Source organism: Aplysia californica, unplaced genomic scaffold, assembly GCF_000002075.1.
Source record: "Aplysia californica isolate F4 #8 unplaced genomic scaffold, AplCal3.0 scaffold00672, whole genome shotgun sequence".
NCBI lineage: Eukaryota > Metazoa > Mollusca > Gastropoda > Aplysiida > Aplysiidae > Aplysia > Aplysia californica.
In genome coordinates, this window is record NW_004797942.1 from 200596 (window position 1) to 226528 (window position 25933).

General features: G+C 38.6%; 1 protein-coding gene across 1 annotated transcript in view; it reads left to right on the forward strand.

The window, feature by feature from the left end:
• Positions 1-5516: 5516 nt before the first annotated feature.
• Positions 5517-25933, forward strand: part of LOC101852506 (kinesin-like protein KIF3B) — a gene marked incomplete at its 5' end in the record, with an annotated part of 26913 nt that continues 6496 nt past the window's right edge. Inside the window, 20 exon segments of the mRNA XM_005108249.3 lie at positions 5517-5589; positions 6036-6115; positions 6696-6803; positions 7345-7469; positions 8470-8594; positions 9587-9670; positions 10203-10282; positions 11657-11726; positions 12436-12528; positions 12993-13125; positions 13838-13925; positions 16940-17035; positions 17879-17952; positions 18953-19098; positions 19760-19852; positions 20247-20351; positions 21578-21697; positions 22309-22427; positions 23326-23439; positions 23926-24031. Coding sequence (XP_005108306.1) covers positions 5587-5589; positions 6036-6115; positions 6696-6803; positions 7345-7469; positions 8470-8594; positions 9587-9670; positions 10203-10282; positions 11657-11726; positions 12436-12528; positions 12993-13125; positions 13838-13925; positions 16940-17035; positions 17879-17952; positions 18953-19098; positions 19760-19852; positions 20247-20351; positions 21578-21697; positions 22309-22427; positions 23326-23439; positions 23926-24031 — 1962 coding nt within the window.

The window sequence follows — 25933 nt, forward strand, 5'->3', positions numbered from 1 at the left end:
TTCAGAAGAAAACATATTTTACCATGAGTAGTGGTTGATTTAAAAAGTCCTTAAGCAAACACCCCCACCTTTTGGCAAAAGCTCATGTATGTTCGTCTGTCTCGATCTAGACCTAGGCCATAGATCTAGAAGAACCTGGGTCTACCCTGAGCCAAGAGGGCGTTGAAACTTTTCGAAATCACAAAACAGTTTCCCTACCGGGTCTGTATACTTTGTGACTTTGTCCCCGGTTACCGGGTCTGTGTATGCACTCCCTTTTAGGATTTGACACAGTAACCGGGAACAAAGTCATGAAATACACAGACCCGGTAGGGGAAATCTTTTGTGTTTTCATAAGTTTCAGCACCCTCTTGGCTCAGGGTAGACCTAGGTTCTTCTAGATTTATAGCCTATCTAGGCAGACAGACATGTGGTGGTTTTATTTGAATTTGTGTATATTACATAAAAGGCCACCTCTATTCTCACCCGGGTGCGCGTTCACCATTATAGCTAGCCTTGGCCAATCATTGTAGCGTTCACTCTGAACCTCAGAATTCTACACTGTGATATAACAGAATTGTAGAATTCTGTGCCGGTTGAGAATAGCCAACGCTGGCAAGTCTCAACCGGGATGAGAAGTCGATCATATTTTTATTCTCACCCCGGGTGAGGATAGCCACTTCCTTCATAAAAAGGTATTACGAGTATTTCTGATACAACCCACATGATATCACGAAATCAGAAAATCTCAAAATTACTCTGCTTCTGAGGCAAAATAATGCACCTCTCCAAGGGTTACTATGTACACCTTATTCTCTTTTTTTTTTTTTAGCTGAGCTCACATAGATCTGAATCTAGACCTAGATCTAGTTTATAATTTAATAGGCTGTCATTATTCGAACTCGAGTCCGAATAAGAAAAAATATTATTTGGACACGGGTCCGGAAAAAAGGAAGTGTCTTCGTTCTATAGATCTAACGTTCAGTGCTTCCAATTTTCCGCCATTTTTTTGTTTCCCCCACACCTTGTCTGCCGATCCGATGCCCGCCGCCTCATTGATACGCCCCCTCCCCCCACTCTCCATGTTTCCCGCTTTCTTTGTTGTAGAAAAAGGTAAAATTGAAGATTAGCAGATCTCCTGGCACCTGCATATTATGAGCTGTGTAAAAAAGAAAGACCGATTCGTTCAACTACACAAGCCTGTGTCATCTAGATTGTTTACCAAGAAAAAGTTGTGTTGCTGTGTAGAGCCGAGCATACGACAACTTTTAATTCCATAGACCAGCGCACAATTCATTACGTAGATCTACGTCAAGACTAGCTTATTATTGTAATAATGATCAGTTGCCGGGGGGGGGGGGGGACTGACACGTATGCGACGTTCAACGCCCAGACCGATAGCGCCCCCCCCCCCGACACGCACACACAGCCACACGTGTGCAGGCCGCCCATCCGACCCCGACACACGCTAACGAGCCATCTTTAATTGCTTCTGATGACGTCTTGACAAATAAACATTTATTAGAAGCGCTCTAACTTTTCAGGCCGCCTCAAATTCATCATAAGATAAAAACTCGGCTCCGGCACAATTTAACGCCATTTTGCCCGAAGTGATCCCAGTCTCTACCCAGCCTGAGGCGAGTCACGAGTGAGGCAGGACAGGAAGCCGGAGTCACGAGTCACAGGAAGTCGGAAGTGATGTCATGCTGGACAAGAATCAGGGTCCGAATAACATTTTTTCATATTCGGACTCGAGTCCGAATAAGTCACTTCGAATTTAATATTCATTTCCCATTGGTTTTCTATGTTTACATGATGTATTTTTGGCAAAATGATACTTTTTCCAATATTCGGTAACCCAATAATTAGAAATACAGTCAAACCTGTGTAAAACAGCCACCCACTATCAAGGAGAAAAGTTAACATTTCAACACAGGTGGCCATCTTAGGCAGGACTGGTCAAAATGTAGAAAGCGAATCACTCTCTTCTGAGGTCCAAACTGTAGCAGATCTCAGGCTTAGGGCTGCTGTAAGACTAATTCAAAAGATTTTTGTTTTCTTTTATTAAAAAGAAGGGGGACGGGGGGGTTGTAATGAAGGTTTTTTTATGTTGTTTTGCTGGGGTTTATTTTGTAAGTTTTCTTTTTGTTACTGATATTGTGCAAGGGTAAAATAAACGAAATTCAATAAGCAGGGCTCCCCATTACGCACAAATGTGCGCATATTACGCATTAAACCTGCAGATTACCTACCCCCTTAAAGTTTTGGCGGTGCGTGAGCATTAATTACTCTTTAAAATTTCGTTTCGGGAGTTTGACGCTTTAAAGCATAGGTGGTGTGCGTGTGGCAATCATCGTTTCCCCCCTTCTCCTTCCCGAAGCCGAGTCAATGATTTGACAACACTATACACGGCATGGCAGTCACCTTATTTTGTTACTTTGTCTGTGACTGTCAGAAGCAGTCGACCTACTTATCAGAGTTTACCCCTACCGTAAGATTACCATTACCCCAATAGACCTGGCTACTCCGATTTTTTGCCTCAAATCTCAAGCATCCCAATTTTCCTGATTTCGATCGGGCCACCTATATTCTCACCCCTGGTGAGAATAGCTCATGACCCGCTGTTCTCACCCCCACCCCTGTGTGAGCATGAGGTGAGCCTTAATGTTCTTAAAATTAGCCTAGATCTAGGTCTATAGTTGCGAGGACCCGTAGGTATCAGCTGCGTTCTTTTCTTTACATTTCGTCCTTGCATAACCATAGATCTAGATCTAGATTTAAGATCCAACACAGCTTGGGGCGAGTCAACTACTAAATCTGGCTTCGATATTTCAGGAAATAGTGCTCCGGGTTCCTGCTGGCAAAAAGTTTGGCGAGTGCTTCCTGCGACAGAGAAGAAGGCAGAGTACGTTTTTAGAAAAGTCCAGTGCTAACGGCTCAAAAAAATCGGGATACACACGATCGAAAGGAAGTGGCTATACTCACTGAGAATAGATTCTCACTGAGAATAGCCTATGGCACTATGACTATGTCTGGCTATTCTCAACACCCCCCCTCCCCCCCCTCAGGTGTGCTAACATACAGTAGGTCTAGGCCTATAGTCAGTAGCGCAGACACACAGAACAGCTCAGAAAATATATAAGTTGTAGAGATAAGTTTCAGGTTTAATGGGCTCTGTGAAGGCCATGAACTGCAAACAACAGGGAAAAGAAAGTTGTGTTGGATCTTAAAACATTGCTCGCAACTATAGGCCTACTTAATGGAAGTAGTATCGATTTGGCATTCTGACTTTGGACATTTTCAAGATCTACCTTTGCTTTTGCTTCCACTCAGAATTCTCTGATAAATGTTTCAATTGCGACTCAAATTATAAAAATATGAATCGTAGTTCTGCTGCTACTTTTCAAAACAAGCTTTGTCTAAATGCTAGTTAGTCGGGCCCGTCATCAAGACCCGTCAGTAAAACTGTTTCAATTGCACGTTCGCAGCTCATGACCTTCGTCTTGTGAGTACCGCATGTGTAAGGGACCATCCGTTAATGGGGCCAGATTAAGTTCTTGCTCAATGGTTGAAGCGTCTTTCGAGACTTAAAGGGGGAGGGAGGAGGGGGGTAGACACTTGGACGTGATACTTCAGGGTTTAAAAAAAAATAATGATAACACACACACACACACAGAGCATGGATATATTTATGGACACCCGTGTAAATATTTTAAGTCAGCTTGGCAGTCACTTAAGTCACCCTGGTGATTTGTCGTTGATCACGATTTTTTCCCCCTGAGATCCTGATTTTTAGATTTCATAGAGTGGCAGGTCTGCCCCCGTCCTTCTTAGTAAATATGAATTGTCCGCCATTTTTTAAAAACAAAATCGAAAGTTTGGAAAGTGTGAACCCAGAGATGGCTCTGAAGAATAATGAATCAGTTTATTAAATTTTCTTTGTGTATATTACAGTCGGAATTGACCTCTTTTGGTTAGTCAACTTAATTTGATTTTTGATCGGCCCAACCGCCACCACCCTTTCCCACTTCCGAGTGAAGACAACACTAATTCTAGTCAATATTACTCATTTATTTCTTGTTGTTACATTGAAAACTTGCAGTTAATTAAAAATCGTTAGAAGCATTAAATCATAGTCATGGTTACTCTGTGTCTGTGTGAATGTGCGTGTGAGTTAAATGTTTACATGCAAAAATTCTATCTGAAATTAGAAGATAATTAACTTTTGAGGATTAGTTTGTCAGACATAACCCTTTAAGTTTCTAAAACAAGGGTTTAAATACCTCTTAAGATAGAAAACCGAAGGGTGAAGGAACCTCTTAAGTTGGCCTGAAAAGGGGAGCCCTGGTAAGACGATGAAGACAGAGTGCCATGGTAAAGCAAACATACGGATCCCGCCACTCGGAGAACGAGCGACGCTTCTGTTGCAAGTTCACGTCAATGTCCATTGTTACTTACTTACAGATTTGGTAAACAGAACAGTGACCAGTCACCTCACACACGATTTGTGCGTGAGTCGTGGGTGGGGCTTTTAAGGGCTGCCGTAAGGCTAATTTAAAAGGGGTTTTGTTTTCTTCTGAAAGGGGGGGGGGGGGAGGGGGACTGCAATGGCTAAGGCTAGTTTCAATAAAATGAGCCCAATCCTGAAAAATAGAAACATCTCAATGAACACCAAAATGAAAGTCCTGAAATGTTATGTTTTGTCAACCCTTCTATATGGCTGTGAATGCTGGACAATCACTAAAGACAGTGAAAACAAAATAGAAGCAACAGAAATGTGGTTTCTTAGGAGACTGCTAAGGGTATCGTGGAAGGAAAAGAAATCAAATGAGGTAGTGCTTGATGAAGCCCACGTGGGACGCTCAATGTTAAAAGCAATCAGGAAATGACAAATGCAGTTTTTGGGACACCTGAATAGACATAAGGGTCTTGAACATCTAGCTCTCACTGGCAAAATTGAGGGCAAGCGAGGCAGGGGTAGGCCCAGAACAACATACATAGGGAACCTAAACAAATGGGTAACAGGGAAAGATCAGGGGAACATAGCTTTTTTGAGAGCATCCGAGCAAAGGTATGAATGGAAAACCATGATCGCCGATGTCTGTCGCAGATCTGGCACTGGATGATGATGAGCAGCCATTAATGGTGGCTGCTGTTATTACTACACTTTAAGATGCTCTTGATATCATGGAAACAAGTTAACTGGCTCTGGGTGGTGTTTTCATTTTAATGGCTTCCATGGCTCCTTCTCCCAATAGCTCAATGACAGTGTCTGAAAATATAACTCTATTTTAAAGTTTGTAGATTAAATAATTAGATTATTAGTGATATTGAGAGGAATTCTGTACCGAGTGACCACTTGAAATATGCTATTAAATAAATAGAGGGTTAGGTTAGGTAGGCTTTGGGTGAGGGTTAGGTCTCTTCTTTATTGTACTTGTTGGGGTGGTCGCTTGTTACTGAAATCCTTCTTTGATTTTCGTTAAATGTTTCTAAAAAGTTGGAATGTCTTGGTTATCAAAGTTTTATTTTTTCAGGAATTCAACCGAAAGAAGATCACCTTGGAACAGGTTTTCTTGAAGGACACGCCTCTCTAATTTTTTCAGAATGGTATGTTTTCCTGCTTCTGGTACTGACAGCCTTTTGCTCAGAAAGTAACATGATGGTCTTGCATTCCTCTGTCCATCTTTCCTTGAAAGCTTACTTTGAAATTCAAAGCACTGGCCGTGGGCACAATTAGGGAACTTCTTACATAGAGGCTTACTTTTTGTTCAGGTAGAGAGGTGTTTTCAGTTGTTTAGTTTTTTTCGTCTTTCTTTGAGAGAGATTTTTCATTTGATGTGTATATATAAAATTTGAATAAGTATAAGGATTTTGACCTTTTATTCATTTTATGTGTACTCTTGTGTTGACTGTTTCACAAAGAGGCTGCAGACGACCATTAATAGAGACTTATATACTGAATTGTACTAAATCTGCTCAGTCGGAAGAAGTTTGTTAAATTGACTTTTGAATGTCTTTTTTAATGGACTCTGTATGTATGAATATTTCTACAGTCAAAAAAGCCTGAATGTGTGAAGGTCGTGGTGAGATGTCGACCCCTAAATCAAAAGGAAACATCTGATGGGCATGAACGGTGAGTTTACGAGCACGTATGATTGTCATGTGTTTGGAATCTACCGAGTAGAAAAAGTAAGAGTGGTCTGTTGGTGCAAAAATTAGGTTTCCAAACTTTCAATTTTTTTTTTTCAAGCTCTGGTCTTTTTCATCACGTGTTGCTTTTATTGCCCTTGATGTAAGAGTCTTAAAGGAAGAAATGTAACTGCATGAATATACATATTTTTCTTTAGTAGAACTCACTCAGTTTCACTTGTGTAATGAATATTATTCTCTCTCTTCTCTTATAAAATGAATGACTGACTGAATATCACTTGCAGTTTTCACACTGAAATGACATGAAATGAAACAGAAGAATATTCAACCTGCTATGCACTGGCACAATCAGTGGAAAGACCCTCAGCTGCATTTTGGAGAGAGCAGCGGAGCACCAATGGACATGTACGAAATTCAGGGATGTTGCTTCCTGAAACAATGAACACTGAAATGACCGTTTATCACGTTTTTTTAACTATGAAAAAATTCCCTTTTTTGAAATAATGTTTCTTGTGTTTGATCTGATTTTAAATATTTCCTTTTCTTTTTAAATCTTCTTTCAGAGTCGTGGAAATGGACGTTAAGAGAGGGGTGATTGAGGTAAAGAACCCAAAGGGTGCGGAATCTGAGCCTCGCAAGAAGTTCACTTTTGACTCTGTCTACAACTGGAAGTAAGTTGTGAAATATGATCTTATGTGATGAATGTTGAGTTGTTGTAGTGATCCAAACTATAAGCCTTAGGGACCACTGAATTTTTTTTTCAATTTACAAATAGAGGTAAATTTCAAAATATGATTCATATGGTCAATTTTGACTTGTTCTGAGCTATGAATGAAAAAGCCAATTTGATAATTTTCTCAACGAACGTTTTCACTCTGAGACCAGTCATTTTGAAATGAGTTCAATGAAGCGGAGAGTCAATTGTTCATGACTTTTTTTTACATCTTGCCGTTATTGTTTCATTAATCCAAAAATGTATGTTATTATGTAAGCAGCATTACAATAAGAATTCCAATTTCTTTTCTGGATTCACACTGTCATCATAGTTGGATCATTTGATACTTCTGTGTGGTAATGATGGAATTTACACTTTAAAATATCATTAGAAATACAAGTTGTAAATTATTTAACAAGTTATCTTTTGGGGTTTTTAATTTTTTTTTGTAGTTCCTTTTTCAAATTTATTGAATTTTTGCATTTTTATTCTATCAGTTCTAAACAGAGAGACCTGTATGACGAGACTTTCTACGATCTTGTGGACTCTGTGCTCCAGGGATTCAATGGAACAATTTTTGCCTATGGTCAGACTGGCACGGGGAAGACACACACTATGCAAGGTGAGTAGTGGTCGATGTTTGCTCTAACCGTCAGTTTGCTGGCCGGCCACTTCTACTTCATGAATGGGAGGTTAGGTTATTTTTTTGTTGGTCTTGCTTTCTGACTATTGACCTATAGAAAATCTGTGAATAATTTCAGTAGACTGTCGGATACGTTTTCTTCCTGGATTCCTCCCTAAAGTAATGAGAGGGCAAATTTGGACAAGCGGGCTGAAGTTATGAAGTTTTCAAGCCTTCGGTGGAAGGGATGGGAAACTGAGCTGTCAGTGTACCTTTAACAAAAACTCTCTCCTAGCACTGCAAGACCTTTGCAGTGTTAGTTTGCTTTTCTTCACAGATTCAAAGGTACCATGAATGATAGATGATGGAAGTAATAGAGAAATGTAGGTTAGAAGATTAGCTTAAATTTTTATTAGGTTTTTTTTTCACCTAAAGAGCAATTTAAAATGTTTTTCATACCTTTAAATTGAAAATTTGTTTAAGCTTCTCTTCTTTGTGAAACAAAACAAAAGAGAACAAAAAAATTGATCTCGCTTGTTCTGTCTACCTTGAAAAAACAAAACAAAACAGAAAATAAAAGCCTTATCACACCTAATATGTAATACGATGCACCCTTACTCCTTTCTTGATCCCAAACCTATTGACCATGTCTCTCCTTTGGAGTATAATTTACTTTTTCTAAGTCTACCAACCAGACAAGCCTGTATCATGCTTACTGCTTTAAGATCATCTGTCAAGATGCAAAAGGCCACACATACACAGTAAAAATTGATTCGTCTATTTTTTATATCTATGCCTGCATGTTTTATCAATGGTTTGTATTCACCTCTCAGCTGTACGCCTTTTCTTTGTCTATTTATATATTATTTTACTGTTCCTTTCTGCTGTTCAAGGACTACACTTAAATTTCATTCCTGAAAGTAAATTGAATCGAATAGGGTTATTTTTTTGTGCTGTTGTTTTAAAATGTTTCTTACTCTTTTTTTGTTGAATTCATTAGGTTCAAAAGCCAGTAAGGAAGAGTGGGGAGTGATTCCCAACTCATTTGAGCAGATATTTCAGCACATTTCACAGTCACAGAACCAACAGTACTTAGTCCGGGCCTCTTACTTGGAGATCTACCAGGTGTGTTCCTCAGTTTTGATGGGTTTGTGTACCAAAGTGTTGTTTTTTAGACCTTTCCATCCCTCAGGGTTTTCCATGTTTGTGCCCGACCAGTGTGTTTCATATTGAATGTGGTCTTGTGAGAGACTGATTTGTAGATTTTTGTCCCAGAAATCAAACTGATGCTTGCTCATTTCCAACAAAAGTTTTCAGTGAAAGTAATCGGTCTTTGTTTGCCGTAAAAAGTTTTACTAGCATGGAGAAGAAATGATGGAATATAGTAATGACTGATCACTAAGACTGGCAGGGAAAGAGTTAACAGTGGAATTCTTTTGTCTTTATCCTGTATATTTATATTATATACTTGAATTTTGTTAATAATTTTTTTACCTTTTTGTGTCTGTTATAACTACATTTAAGTTCAAACATGTTCCAAATGTGCGTAAAATCTTTGTATTCAAAGGGAAGGAAAAACTTCTCTTTGATCACTTTTTGTGGTCTTTGTTTGTTTTTTGTATTTTCTGAAGTATTGAACCTGTTGTTTTTTTTCTATTTGTGAAGAAAGTACATGCTCAGAGATTACCTGTATGTTGTGAACATGATATATTCTTGTAATAATACAAACAAATTGATGTAGCAGTTAATGTCATTTGTTCAAATTCTGAAGGTTAAAAAAACAATGTGGGTGGTGGGCGGGTGCTCAGGTGTGGTTTACTCCTTCTTTTCTATCATCTATCATCCTTATCTCCCCTCCTTTTTATGTTCGTTAACCTCTAATCTTCGGCACTTATATGACCTTGTTGTGTTGCAAGTGCCGTAAAACACTTACCAAAACTTTTTTTAAAATGTTGGCACAACTGTTAAAAGAATGATACCATTTTTTTCCCCTCTCTTAAAAAATTTTGCTTTCTGGGCTTACTGCATTTGTACAGCTAGATGTTGAAATCCTGTTTTGTCCTTTCTGTTGTTACATCACTCGGAAAGTAGTTCCTAACCTCATCAATTGTTCACAGGAAGAAATCAGAGACTTGTTGTCCAAGGATCAAACAAAGAGGCTGGAGTTGAAGGAGAGAACAGACACAGGCGTCTATGTAAAGGTAGGTCTTGCAAGTGTGGACTGCTAATATCTGAGCTGGACTTTCAGCTGCCTGCGACACTCCAGGGTTACTCCTTTCTTTGAGAAGTAAATCAAAATGTTCTTTTGAGTACAAGTTATTACTTTTATGTTTAAGAATTGTCACATACATAAAAATCAGATGCGTTGTGGGTTGAAGAACCAGCAGTCAACTACCCCGGAGATCTAGCAGGGGAAAGTAGAGAAGAAGACTTCTATATAAGATTTTTACAAAAATAGATGAGTATGTTGTGTTAGGGTGTTACTTAGCTTGAGTATTGTTTTTGTGAATATTCAGTTATACAACTTATTGTAAATTGTACTATAGTAATATGCAATCATGTTTTGATGAATAACGGAGTTCTTGAAATTTGATCATATTTACTTGGGCTTCTTTTAACTGAGTTAATTTTTAAGTCTGGATGGAAGTAAACTCATGTTTTAACATTGCCTGAAGTGTCTAAGCTTGAAATCACATTTGCGTCTTTCATTACTTTTTTTTGTGCTTGTTCCAGGACCTATCATCATTTGTGACGAAAAGTGTAAAAGAAATTGAGCATGTGATGAATGTTGGCAACAACAACAGATCTGTGGGGTAAGAGTTTATTGCTCTTTTTAGTCTCCAGTGGTTTGGTTTTTTTTCTCTTTTATTTGCTGTTCTTATTTTGGCCATAGATGTCATTCATTTTTATATTTAATTTGATGTTTATGTCCTGCGTTTGTCCATAGAGTTACCATGTTATGTGTTGGTTGTGAGGGAGGAATTACGTGTGTCGGAGGGAGAGAATGTGGTGTGTTGATATGATTCTATGTGTATGCATATTTTGTGTCGCAGGAGCTGCCAAAATCATGTTCTCCATTTCTTCCAGTGGAAGATAAAAAAATCAATATATTTTTCTTTTTTTTTTTGTCTTTCTTTTTTATTTCACTAAGTATCTATCTTTTGTCTTGAATGCTAGCTGTCTCGCTGGGGCTGTAGAATGGTCTGTTCCTGCTTTTCAGTGTTGCTGTCATCCATCTGTTTTTGACAAAGTAATGCCATCTTCAGTCTGACTCTGTAATTGGTTGTAAATGTTTGATGCTATCGTTGACACAATTTAGATTGTTAAGGAGGTGGGTTGATTTAACCATTCCTGTCAGTGACAACCCAGGCTGAGTGGGATATATGGGTGGTTGGCGGGTGCTCTGGTGTTGTTTGCTCCTTCTTTCCTATCAAACATCTGTCGTCCTTATCTCTCCTCCTTCTTTTTTTGTGTATGTTAATCTCTTGTAACACAAAATCTATTCTTCGGCTCTTATATGACCTTATTGTGTTGAAAGTGCCGTAAAACTCTTACTAAAACTAACTGAGTGGGATACATTGACCCAGCTAAAATACTGATCTCAGAAAAGTTGTTATATTTGATGAAGTCAACTTTTTCCCCTGGAATTGAACTCCCTTTTCCAACGTGCATTAGTGAAGAACCTCATCTTTCTGTCACTAACACCAAAATCATGAGAACATCTCGTTTTGTCTGTGAACTATTTTCTTCAAATTTTTCCTTTAGTAAACACTCGGACTAATCAATGAGACAATATTTATAAAGTTCAATCATGCATGCTAACTGTCAGTCACAAAATTCCAGATTTTTCCATTTGACAGTTATTCAGACTTTACATACTCGCAAATACAGTTGCATAGATGAAAATCAAAACAGGAAGCTGCTGCAGGTCCTTCTTCTATTCTATATCTCTGTTTTTTCGGTCTGTATATCTTCTTGCTTGGTGTTGTGTCAATGTGCTTCTCTTTACTCAAACTCTGCTGTTTCAATCTGTATATCTTGCCTTTTCATGTGCACCAAATGGCTGTTACTGTGTCATTGTGTTATTGTGGGTGCCTTTATTCAAACTCTAGCTCCAGAATTAGGACAATGCTTATGGTTTTTTATTTTTTTTATATTATAGTTTTTGTTTTATATTCCTCTTCTAGGGCCACCAACATGAACCTGCACAGCTCCCGGTCTCATGCTATCTTCATTGTGACCATTGAATGCAGTGAGGTAAGGAGAGGGGGAGTCCATCTTGGTTGCTGATTCCTGTCTCTTCTTTTTGATTCATTGTTAATTGATTGTAAATTTTACAACAAGGTATTTTTATTCTTCTCCTTGATAAGTGTCTTTTTCATGTGAGTGTCAACTTAAAGATAAGAAAAGAGAGGTGAACAGATTTATTTTTTTCTTTACATGAAATTGTTTTGCTTATAAAGGCTCGTAAGTCTGACTGTAATTCTTAATAAAATATGTGGTCTAATATTTCAAAACTTGGTCTTTCATTATGATGATTGTGTCTTGTCAAGGTGCTGCCTGTCTCCAGAGGCAAACTACCTTGAGCTTAATTGGTATCATGCTGGTCTATGATGCGAGTCACTCTGGTTTGAATCCCATATGGGGTCGGACCTGAGCTTAATTATTTTAGGAGTTTTCAAGATTGTCTTTTCTACTTGATTTAGTTCTGTTCGAGATGCAGATGTCCTTTTGCCTGTATAGTTACTGAGTGGATGGATTGGCAGTTGCTGTGGTGTGGTATACTTCTTCTTTCCTATCAAATGTCTGTCATCCTTATCTTTCTTCTTTCTTTTCTTTGTATATTACTTTCCAGTAACATCTCTAATCTTCATCATTTATATGACCTATTTGCGTTGCAAGTATTGTAAAGCTCTTACAAAAACTAAACTGAAACAGTATCTGATTCATGTCTACGTGTCTCCAGGAAGGGGCTGACGGTGAGAACCACATCCGTGTGGGCAAACTGAATATGGTAGATCTGGCTGGCAGCGAGCGACAGAGCAAGACAGGGGCTACGGTGAGCTGGCAGTGTTGGGCATTTAGATCCGTACTTTACTTGGTGGGGCTGGATACTTTTTGTGGGTGGTTGGTGCGCGTGGTCTGCTTCCTCTCTGTCTTTTTCTTGTCTGTGCTGTTTGTGTCTGTTTCTGAAGATGGCTAGCTGTTGTCATTTAGCTGACAGGAAATTTTTTACCTCTGATTAGAGAGAGTCTTCCAAAAATAGGTTCTGTTAATTTTATTATTATTAGTATATCATTATTAGATTTTATCGACCAGAAGCATCTGCAGGGGCCACTACTGCTTGCCAACTAGGAATGCTGGACAACGTCAGTGGATGTAGACCAGGGGTCCACGGAACACAACCTGGGCTGCCAGGCCAGTCAGTGTGGCTTTTGCGCTTTGTTTTTATACTTAAAAACACAATACACTCGCTGCTATTACTGTACATACTTCAATGGTGACTGATTCCTTTCTCTGCAGGGCGAACGTCTTAAAGAGGCCACAAAAATCAATTTGTCCTTGTCAACTTTGGGTAATGTCATTTCTGCTCTGGTGGATGGCAAAAGCACTCACATTCCTTACAGGGACTCTAAGCTGACCCGACTGCTTCAAGGTCAGTTTGTGCTTAAAATTGAAGCACTATCCTTATTTTCTTTGTGTGTAATAACACTGATGAATCGGCTTTGTTAATTAATCTGGATTTCAGTTTTTGTTTATTCTGGAATTTCTATCTTTTATAATGCATGCTTCACAAAAGTATAGGTTTTAATACTGTCTGGAGCTTTCATTTTGCTTATGAGGCACTTTTATTTATTTATTTTTTTCTTCGAATTGAAGAGAACCTCTGATCAAGAACCTCTAGCTTTTCCTGAGGGAGTGTTGACTTGGTTTGAAGTTGGGCTATAGAAATAATTTAAGAGCAGTTGTCCAGATAGTGATCGGGAAAAAGTAACAAATAAAGAACTAAAAACCAAAATGGATGCAGATCTTGTACTGCTGTAGGCATTAATTTTGGTAAAGACAGACATGTATTATTGTATAATGGTGGTCAGGAAGTAACTTTACTCAACATAAAGTTACCCAGTGTTGGGAGTTCTCACCAGGAGTTGGGTGAGGGGAGGGGGAATGGGGTTCGAAGTGTTATGTAATGCTGCCTCTTGGTTGACAGTATGTCAACTCAGTTTTATGAATGATGATTGGTGCATAGTTTGTCTGGTTTAAGTTAATGAAATTTTCAAAAAGGATCCATTCGTGGTTGATTAATTTAGAGATTTTAGCTCTAATTCTTTCTTGTATATTATTTCTTTGTTTTTCTTTATTTGAAGATTCCCTTGGTGGCAATGCAAGGACTGTCATGGTAGCCAATATTGGTCCTGCAAGTTACAACTACGATGAAACGCTTACTACCCTGAGGTAATTACTTTCCCTGATTCCCTGATTGCGGAAGGGATTGAGAGATAAGAAGTCCCTAGCCCTCTAACAGAGATTAACACCCCCCCCCTCAATTCCCAACTGGTAGGGTGCCTCAAAGCGGCAATCGACCAACATGCGCCAATGGTAAAAAGAAACATTTCATCGAGACCCTTTTCTCCTTGGTTTTCACTTGAAATCAAAGAGGCCAAGAAACATCGACGTCAGGCAGAACGCAGGTGGAGGAAATCAAAACTTCAAGTTCACAGAGACATCTTTATTAACCACCGAGACAAAGTCAACTCAATCACCGAAAATAACAAGAAAAAATACTATCTACATGAATTACAAGATGTTAAATCACCCAAACAACTCGTTCAGACTACCAATGCTATTCTGGGAAAAGAAACAATATCTCCTCTCCCCTCTGCAACATCAGATGACGAACTTTGTAGTTTATTTGTGACTTTTTTCAATGACAAAATTAATACCATACGCTCTTCTCTCGACCTAGAGCCAAATGGAAATTTGGAATTTTCAGAATTTACTGGACAAATATTAGATTCTTTTAGTCCAGTTACGAATAGTGATATTTTAAATTGTATTAATGGGTCAACCATAAAAACATGCGACCTTGACCCAATGCCTGCTCATGTATTCAAAACCTGTATTGATATTGTCCTACCTCACATTACTCAGATAGGGAATATGTCACTTGCCACTGGCACAGTACCTAATACTTTCAAACAAGCTATTGTAAAACCTTTATTGAAAAAACCCGGGCTTGATAAAAATGAATTTAAAAACTATCGACCAGTTTCGAATTTGCAATTTGTCTCAAAAATTCTAGAGAAGATTGTTTTAAGTCAAGTTTTGTCTCACATGAGAAAAAATGGTCTTGAGGAAATTTACCAATCTGCCTATAAAACTCATCATAGTACCGAAACTGCGCTTTTAAAAGTAACGTCTGATTTATTGGATTCCATTGATAGCAAAAACATCTGTCTTTTAACTCTTTTGGATCTGTCCGCAGCTTTTGACACAATTGACCATGCTATTCTACTCACAAGACTTGAGCGCTCATTTGGCTTATCGGGTACTGTGCTTTCATGGTTTAAGTCATATTTACTAGAAAGAGTTCAGTCAGTGCAAATTAAAAATAGCTTTTCAAAGCAGGTCAGGCTCGATTATGGAGTTCCACAGGGGTCCGTTCTTGGACCAGTGCTCTTTACACTATATACACAGCCCTTAGCAAGCATTTTACAAAATCATGGATTGAATTATCATTTTTATGCCGATGATTCCCAAATGTATGTTAATGGCACCATTCAAGATCTACCAAACATGATTTCCATCACTAAACAATGTTTTTATGAAATCAAAAAGTGGATGACAGTAAACAAATTGAAACTAAACGAAGAAAAGACAGACATCATTCTTATAAAAAATCCACGATTAAATAAAGATCTGGAAAGTGTCAACTTTGATTTATATGGGCATATGACATCTAGTAAAGAAGTTGTCAGGAATCTCGGTGTATATATTGACCACCACTTATCAATGGGCTCGTTTGTAGGATCTCTGTCCAAATCCCTTTATTTTCAGCTGAGAAGGATAGGCCTAGTTCGAAAGTACTTAAGCGAAGAGACCACAAAAACACTGGTAACATCTCTTATCCTATCTAGATTAGACTATTGTAACTCACTCCTGGCAGGTCTGAACAACAAATATTTGAATCGTTTACAAGTAATTCAAAACAATGCCGCTAGACTGATAACAAGATCTAAAAAACGAGACCATGTCACTCCATTATTAAAAGAACTGCATTGGCTCCCTGTAAAAGAATGAATAATATTTAAAATCTGCGTCATGTGTTTCAAATGTGTAAATAAAACTGCTCCTTTTTATCTACAAGAACTTATCAGTATATATAAACCAGGGAGAAACCTAAGATCATCGAACGATAACACCCTACTTGTGACACCTGTAAAATCATACAAATCATATGGAGAGAGATCTTTCTCATATCTTGGTCCATTTATGTGGAACAGATTACCCATGAAACTAAGACAAATAAGAACACTTGATAGCTTCAAAAGACATCTTAAACATTTTCTGTTCCTACAGGCCTATCCTTCATAAGCTTTTAACGTTATCTTTCATTACATTTGTTCTTTTCCTATGTCTGGATGAAAATAGTCTGTGTGTGTGTGTGTGTGTGTGTGTGTGTGTGTGTGTGTGTGTGTGTGTGTATGTGTGTGCATTAATGTATATTGCTTGAGAAGAAAGGAAGTAGTAAGAAAGGTTTTTGAAAAATGGGTATTCCAATGTAAAGCGCATTGAGCTACTTTTTTTTGGAAATGCGCTCTATAAATGTTATATATTATTATTATATTATTATTATATGTCACAACCTTTCTGCTTTACTTACTGTGTTTTCTTGTCCAGTTGACGTGCCGTGGAGGCTGAAAGGGGGGTGTGGGTGGGGGGGGATGAACTGCCTGTCATCCTTCCAATAAGCATCACAACTGTCATTACTGAGAGGCTCATATATCCTAACCTCTTTAGCCATGTGCGTCTTTTTACTCAAACCTCTATACTTGTAATATTAGAAGACAAAAAGTGTCAACGCTTTGTCGTTCTTTTTCTTGTCTGTCATTTTTTTTCTTTTTTCCAGGTGCACATGGTTGTTTCTATATTGATGTTGACTCATAGTGCCACCCACGTAGAGAGATTGACGTCTGAAATAATCCCAAAAAAATTATAATGAAGACAACCTCTGATCAAGAACTTACATGTTTTCCTGGGGTATTGTTTTCCTTGTTTTTAAGATAAGCCTTGTCCTCTCACAAAAAAAAAGATGATAGGTAAGACTGATAGATGTGCAATAGGAAAGAAGGAACAAACCACACCAGAGCACCTGCCAACCACCCACACAAAAGCCGAGAATCAAGCTGTCCAGATCATAGCCCAGCATGATAGTAAATGAGTTAATGATATGTTCCCCTCTTCCCCAGGTATGCCAACAGAGCCAAGAACATCAAGAACAAGCCGGTGATCAATGAGGACCCGAAGGATGCTCTTTTGAGAGAGTTTCAGGAGGAAATCATGCGGTCCGTCTCATGTCTGAGTTTGAATGTACAGCTAGAAAAATAATAATAATGATATTTCTGTACTGCTTTCCCTTTGAATTTAAACATGGTGCTTTTCGATTAAGAATGGGATTTTTCTATTATTAAAGCTAAACATGATCAGCAAAGATAAAGTATCTGGAAAAAAGGTTGTTAGAAGGCAACCCGGTGGTAATAATAATAATAATAATATAATTATAATTTTTATAGTAATAGTGGTACAGATGATTGTAGAATACTGCTACTGTTTCTTCTGCTGCTGCTGCTGTTTTTACTTCTATTACTAATAACAGTAATAATAGATTGAACTTATGTATTCATGCTCAAAAAAAAAGCTCTAAGCTCTTTAAAATTTATTATTTTCCGACAGACACTTTTTAATATTTCTGGAACAATTTCAGGGCAAGCTGGGGAGAGATGAAAACAAATGTTTAATTCACTCTGATGGTTTGCGTTAAAAAGGTTTGATTGCATAGTTGACACATTACTTCTATTGGTAAAAGATTTATGGTCTTCGTGGGCATGGTGGGAAATCCCTTTTTGAGGCGAATTGGACAAAAGGTGAAACTCGAAAAAATATAGACTTCTGCATTTAGAAAACTACATAGAGAACATATGTGATTATGGAACTGGTACCCCATACTGCTGCAAAAATCACACCAATTCATTTAAACCTGTTAATGAATTTGTTTTTATCATTTTCAGAAATGTTTCCAAATTGTGTGTGGTATACACAGACAATGTAAAAGTAATGCATCATTAAAAAAATTGTTTGTTATTGTTCACTGTCATCTAATTCTTTTGTTTGTTTGTTTATCCACACAGATTGAAATCTCAGCTTGAAGGTAAAGGGGGCCCAAAGAAGAAAAAGAAGAGGAGGAGTAGGAGAAACAGAGATGGTTAGTGCATTTTGTACAAATTGTCCTTATGTGTGAGGAAAAAAAAGAAATTTAGTGCCCCAGGGCTAGAGCAGTGTTTTTGGATGTTCTTCTTTTGTTGTCCTTTTGTGTTCTTTTAATTTCTTTTAGTCCTGCTAAAATGATGAGCTTACTGGTAGATGTGCTGTATGTGGACCTCTGAGCTAACCACTGAGAAGTGATTGGGTCACCAATGCTGCTGTATCGTGACAGAGGAGAATTTTCACTACAAAGGAATACAAGCATTCTCACTGAAAGTTACTTTTATTACTCTTATGCAGGCCTGTTAATCCTTTTAAGTTTCTACAGGAATGAGTGATTATTATTCCGTTGCATTGAGCGTCATCTTGGGTCAGAATTGAAAGGGTAGAGTTACCTCTGATTCTCTTCCCACTCCATGAACGACTCGCACAGATCAAGGACCATTGTATTTCTCTCTGGGTCATATAGTTTCTGTTAGTCTAAAAATAATAAATAAAGTTCATCTGTCAGTGTCTGATGGTGGCCAATAAATGTGGAGAAAAAGGATATTATTTACGAAGTGAAATTGAAGTTATAAAGGTTAAGATGAATTTGTAATCAGGCTTTTTGAGAAAAGCTGTTCTACACATTCTTGTGGGTGTTCAAGAAAACTGTGCTGCCAATACAAAGAAAATATAGATTAGTTCAGTGGGGAATGGCATATTGTTCGAGCTATCCTTGAGTTTTAGTTTTGCATGTTAGAGTTACCTGTGCTTGGCTCTAGACAGCATATAAAAGTGTTGCAAGCATGAAGAAAAAAGGGAACAAGTTATAGAATACAATTTTGACGATAGAGTGTAGATAGCCACAGGTACAGCAGCGGATATTAATGATGTATCAAGGTTTTGTTCGGAAAGAGTGGAAGAGTTCTCTCTCAGTGTTTATCCTGGTGGCTCTTTCATATAGGCTTGAGATATTTCATAATATATCAAAATATTTTGTGTAACTGTTCATCCCTCAGGTCAAATAGTCGAAGGAGATGAGGATGATGAGGACGAAGAAGGAGAGAATGATGAAGACGACACAGAAGCATTCATGAAGGAGCAGGAGGCTAAACTTGAGCAAGAGAAAGTGGCCATTTTGAACAACCAGTCTCTCATTGCTGAAGTATGTTAGGTTGCTGAAAGTTATTTATATTGCCTTGATTTTTGCTGTTGTTTTAGAAAAAAAACAATTGTCGGCCAGCTGTTTAGATATACTAAGCCTAAGATTTAAAAATAATTTTTATTGCAGTTTCTCAATCTGTGGTATTGTTTGAATGTGCTTAAGAAATATTTTGTAAAAATTCCAATTCATAATGGTGAAGAAAACCTAGATAAGATACAGATTTCTGGTACAATTGTTAAAAGAAGAAACGTTTTTCTCGCTCTTGAAAAATTTTGTTGCACATTTGAACAGCTTGCAAACAATTTTAAAGAATAAGATAAGAATACAAGACACATTTGTAATCCCGGAAAATAATGAATATAAAAATAAAATACAAATTTTATTTGTCCCCATAGTATACATAGAGCGAAAATATGAGCTCACTGCCTTTGGGTCACCTGATGTAGTGCCCTTAATGAGCAACGGTTGATGATCAGGTGGGCACTCATCTAAAAGCGTTGGCTCAGTTCTAGTAAGAAATTTTTTAATTGCACAAACTAAAGCATGAGCTGCTTCGATTCATTCTTCTCTTTGGTCAAAAGTAGGATTCTCAAATGATAAAAAGAGTGTAATGATGGGCTTGCATGTCTGATCATTGTGTCTGTCCATCTTTGATCTGCAGGAGAAAGAAAAACTGTTGTCCACTCTGAAGGACAAGGAGCAGACGCTGTTGCAGGAGAAGGATTCCAGAGACAACCTGGCTCAGAAGATTAAGGTGAGTAGTGGCTGTACGATTGTGGGGGGCGGGGGTTGGTGGCAGGGTGAGACAGTTGGAAACAGGGCTAGTGAGAGAAGGAGAGGGTATATGTTTGGAGAAAAGAGAAAAAGAGTTTTAAAAAAAAAAGGGGGGGGGGGGGGTACTGAATGAGGGAAAAAGAGAGGAGTGAGTTAATAATGGAGAAGATGGAGATAATGAAAGTAAAAACTGAAGATTGGGGGGGGGGGGGGGAGAATTCTGATGGATTTGTCTTATGAGAGCATAATTGTTCTATTCATATGTTATCGAATGATTGAAAAATGTGTTGTTTTTAATTGATTTATTTTATTTTAGTATTTTAGAAATTATTATTTTGATTTTAATTTGATTTTTTAAAATGTGTGCTTCAAAGGCGATGGAGAGCAAACTCCTTGTTGGAGGGAAGAATATTGTGGACCACACGAATGAGCAGCAGAGAGCTCTGGAGCACAGACGCCGAGAGATTGCAGAACAGCAGGTGAGATGAAAGGAGCTCTGTTTGAGAGAATGGAAGAAGATGGTGCTAAGATGAAAATAAGTACTAGTAACTAAGAGCCGTGACCGCCCCATGGAATTGTTATTAACCCTGGAAGCGCGCAGGCCCTGTATAAAGGGCATGAGCCGGGCTACCCGGGAAGCGCGCACGCCCTATATATAGGGCTGACCTACTTCGACCGGGAAGCGCGCAGGCCCTATATTAAGGGCATAGTCGCTGACCTTTTTCAATGGAAAATTCCAGTATTCCTTATATGGAAAATGACGTAGTCAATTACAGCTCAAAGTTATAAATAGTGACCAATGACTTTGCAAGTTATCTTGACCTCGTAGAGCGTCTCTTGGCCGAGATATCGATCGATAAAGTGACGGGGTCCCGCTGAGAGATTACACGCTATGTGTTATCACATGTTTCGCGTGCTGATGTACTAATTGTGAGTCAATCGCGTTCTCGGCTTGATTTGTATTTATTTGATCGCTGATCATTTTTAAATGGCTCATTCTATCAGCTTAAAGAAAATATATGCTTTTATATGCTTTTTTATCATCTGTTGAGCCGTAAATGGTCATTTTTCAGTAGCAGGTATACATTTCGGGTATCTCAGCTGATTCCCCCCCGACAAACCCCCATGTTTTTACAACTGATCGGCCCTGGCGGCGGGGCATTTTTGGCGGGTTACTTCCGGTGAAACGCTGAGCGCTTCTAGGGTTAAATAAAAATTAGAAGTAAGGAGCAGCGAATACTGTGTATGAAAAGGTTTTTGTATTAGATGCAAAGCGAATAGAAATACTTCAGGTTCTACTAATGCAAATGCACGCATACTTGCTACATTTTTTCATTTTGTGTATACTAATCAATGCAAGATCCTGCAATTTGTTTATATCACTCTCTGTTTGTCTCTCTTTCTCTCTCTGTCTGTCTTTGTCTGTCTGTCTGTCTTTCTTTCTCTGTCTCTGTCTTTCTTTCTCTTTCACACATACTCATATGTAATGACTGCCTGCCTGTTATACCTCACCCTGCCCTCTCTTTCTCACTCTCTCTGTCTGTCTCTTTCTCTATCTCTCTGTCTGTCTCTTTCTCTATCTCTCTGTCTCTGACTGTCTGTCCTTTTGTCTGTCTTGACCTCTTGACCTCTCTCTTAACCTCCCTCTTTCTCTCTCGCTCTCTCCCAACAAATTCAAATTTACAACATAATTTTAACTCCCTAGCGCAAAGAGCGAGAGATGCAACAGAAGCTGGAGGAAAAGGAGGAGACAGCCATAGAGATCCGGGAGACATACCAGTCGCTGCAGCAGGAGGTTGATGTCAAGACTAAGAAGCTTAAAAAGGTCAGTCCTCTCCGTGTGTATCCTTCAAGTGAAGCGTCATAGGCTTCACGTCAGCTTTTTCTCTTATATTCACAATGGAGAAAAATGGTTTGCTGTTAATCTCATTATCTTATTGATAGAGCTTGCTGCAACTCATTTCCTTGCCGTCAATAATGATATTCCAGATACTTTCTTCAGCGCCCACTCCCGATCAAAAAAGCTCTAGGTTTTTTGCAATACATTCATCTTAACACGAAGTATATGAAAATGAATGTGCATACCTAAGCTCTTTAGATTAACACTAATGCGTAAGCATTCACTCATACTATCACGACACAATTAATGGAAATATGGGTATCACATTATAAAGTTTGATCCAGAGAATACACTTAGTCACCTAGGCTAATCGCAAATAGCCATGGAAACAGTGAGTTTACTCTCACAGTAGATTTAAAATTGTCTGCTGTTAAATTAATTTCGTGCATAATTCAATTTGTTTCTCATTGTTTCTGATATAATACCTGTCTACTCCTTTTTTCTCATTTATGCTAAAACAAAACTTGTCTACCCTGAACTATTCACTATAACAAAATAAAACATGTTCCCCCTTCCCACCACCACTATCCCTCCAGCTCTTTGGCAAGCTTCAGGCGACGCGCCAGGAGATCCAGGACATCCAGGAGGAACACGTGAGAGAGAGGCAGGAGCTGGAGCAGACGCAGATGGAGCTGACCAGGGAGCTCAAGCTCAAGTGAGTCCCCTTCTCATCCTTCACATCAGTCAGCAGCATGTTGTTGTAGAGTGCTTGGTGTACAGGCAGTAGAATTTTGGTTGTAGCGGGGGGGGTTCCCCGCCAAGCGCCTTATCACGTCGGGGCCACGGGGGTCAGCTCCCTGTCGCCGCTCTGTCTGGGCTGACTTCATTTTTGGTTCTTTTCAAGGTACAGTTTTAGGTGTATCCTTGAATTTATGGTAATGATTATTTAATACACCCTAAGTACGCTTTCTTGCTCTTGAGACTCAAGAAAAATTGGGTACTCTACAAACACTTGTCTAGAACAAAAACTAAGGCCCTGAAATTAACCATTCAAACGCAGAATAAATCTCAAGACATTGAGCTTTTAGTACATCCGCGTAATGGTTTGCTGTGTGGAATGGGGAAGAAGTTATGTAGTTTCAACCGTAGACAAAGATGCAAACTTCTTAACCGACACCTACAGAGACGTTGTGGGTGATGTGTGCTGTGCGGCTGACTGTGGTTTGAAAACCAGACATGACTTTTTTTTTCTTTTAACTCTACTTGGATTATTTCAGGAGGTTTTGTGGCTCATCTCTCGCTTGACTCATTCATTTTGAATTTAAAAGATGGGACTTTAAATACTTGGGTGGTTTCATTTTTATGATTTGCCACTTACTTGGATAAGTATTATTTTACTTTTCCTTACCTCCGCAGGATATTTTTGGACCAGGTTTTATTTTCAGGAGTTTTTCACCTACTTGGCTTGATTATATTACTGCTGGATGTTAAATTGAGAGGTCCAGCCTCTTAAATTACCATACAGTTTTTTATAAAGGCATAAAACAACATATTATAGCGATTAACCTCAGTCTGTTTTTCAGAGGAGTCTTTACTGTCTTTTTTTCTCCCAGGATGCTGATCATTGAAAACTTCATTCCAAGTGAGGAGAAAGTGAAAATCCACAACAGAGCTATGTACGATGAGGACGAGGACACGTGGAAACTCAAGCCTTTGGCCAATAAGAAGTAAATACTTACCTAGTATAAGAAGAAAAGATAGATATATTGTTGTGGGGATATGCACATGCAAAAGTAATGTTATTTTTCTTTCTCCCTCAGGGTTTTTCTTCTTGGGGGGGGGGGGGGGGAGAAGGTGTGCTTCGCTTCGTTTTGTTGTGATAGATTTTTTGCAAATTAGAGCGTCTGTTTTTTTACAATCTCCTACACATTCTAGCAATAAATGTCGCATTCAGTGCGGATCAAGATTTTTTTGCTTTGTTTTTAAAGTAAGTGTTCTTTTCTTTCTTCCTGGGAGCAGATGCTTCCTGTACAGTATGATATTTCATATTACTGTTAATAAATAAGATATGTCCTACTCAATTGTTTAGATATTGTCACCAGTGTTGCCGAGGAAACTTTTTTTTTCCGTCACAAACAGAAAAGAAAAACATCTTCTCTGGTATTAGTATTAGACTTTAACACTTCTCATCCCTGCTGCTGTGCGTTTTTCAGCGCGGAGACCATGGCCAAAAGGCCCACCTCGGCTGTGGGGAACAGACGACCCATGTCGGAGTTTGCTCGAGTTGCTGCTGCTGTTGGAGGCAACCCTCGCTATAAGGTCAGTGAGAAGGCCTGATAGGAAAGTGATTTTTTCCCCCTAGTTTACAGGGATCTAACTGATTTTAATACTGTGAAAACCACATTCAATGAAAGGAGGAGTATTCCTCGGTTTTTTATTTTACTTTTGCTCCTGAAATCAACAAAATACCTTGTATTCAACCAACCACACGAACTCAGCGATGTGGCTTGCAAGGAAAACAGCCCCTGCTGACGTATTTCTAGTATTTTTATCTACTAATAAACTTTGTCTACTCTATTCCAAGGGACTACCCTTGCCCTGCACTTGTTACGTACTTTGCCTATTACAGTTTTAGATCTTGTACTGTGGAACTCAGATTCAACGAGGTCGCTGGGCCTGACCTAAAATCTCGTTGAATCCGAGTGTTCATTATGGCAAACATTAGGTTTTGTGTTGATAATTACTGGCACTGGGCAAGTAATGTATTAAGAGAAGTCACAAGTAGTGCCTGAAATGCCTGCATTTTATAAACTGTGTAAAAAAAAAAAAGACCAATTCGATACACGAGCTTAGCCTGTGCCGTTTTGTGATGGGTTTGCTGCCAGCACACATGTGGCTGTGTGTGCATGGGTCTGAGGGAGGGGGAATGGGAATAAGCAATCGGGGTGTGGAACATCAGTAGAGATGCAGACCCATCACAGTTGTTTTGTTACTTGTCTAGTGAACAGTACAGAAGATCTGGCAGTAGATTTTGTTCTAGATAAGACTAAAAAAAAGCTGCATTCCTAGTCCATCCCAAAAATATGATGCTAATCTGTGTAGATCTAGCAGAACAGACCATTTGCAGATTTCGCAAATTCACCTCATGGTTTAGATCTATCAGCACCTTCCGATACCTCTTGTGATGTACCGTGACGACGCCTGTAACTGGTAAATGGTTAAGTTAACTTAATCCCCTTCTCAGAGTGGTTGACAAATAAAATGCCTCTTGTAAGTTAACTTAACCTCTTTTCTGCCCCCCCCCCCTTTTAGGTGTATCCTTGAATTTATGGTAATGATTATTTAATACACCCTAAGTACGCTTTCTTGCTCTTGAGACTCAAGAAAAATTGGGTACTCTACAAACACTTGTCTAGAACAAAAACTAAGGCCCTGAAATTAACCATTCAAACGCAGAATAAATCTCAAGACATTGAGCTTTTAGTACATCCGCGTAATGGTTTGCTGTGTGGAATGGGGAAGAAGTTATGTAGTTTCAACCGTAGACAAAGATGCAAACTTCTTAACCGACACCTACAGAGACGTTGTGGGTGATGTGTGCTGTGCGGCTGACTGTGGTTTGAAAACCAGACATGACTTTTTTTTTCTTTTAACTCTACTTGGATTATTTCAGGAGGTTTTGTGGCTCATCTCTCGCTTGACTCATTCATTTTGAATTTAAAAGATGGGACTTTAAATACTTGGGTGGTTTCATTTTTATGATTTGCCACTTACTTGGATAAGTATTATTTTACTTTTCCTTACCTCCGCAGGATATTTTTGGACCAGGTTTTATTTTCAGGAGTTTTTCACCTACTTGGCTTGATTATATTACTGCTGGATGTTAAATTGAGAGGTCCAGCCTCTTAAATTACCATACAGTTTTTTATAAAGGCATAAAACAACATATTATAGCGATTAACCTCAGTCTGTTTTTCAGAGGAGTCTTTACTGTCTTTTTTTCTCCCAGGATGCTGATCATTGAAAACTTCATTCCAAGTGAGGAGAAAGTGAAAATCCACAACAGAGCTATGTACGATGAGGACGAGGACACGTGGAAACTCAAGCCTTTGGCCAATAAGAAGTAAATACTTACCTAGTATAAGAAGAAAAGATAGATATATTGTTGTGGGGATATGCACATGCAAAAGTAATGTTATTTTTCTTTCTCCCTCAGGGTTT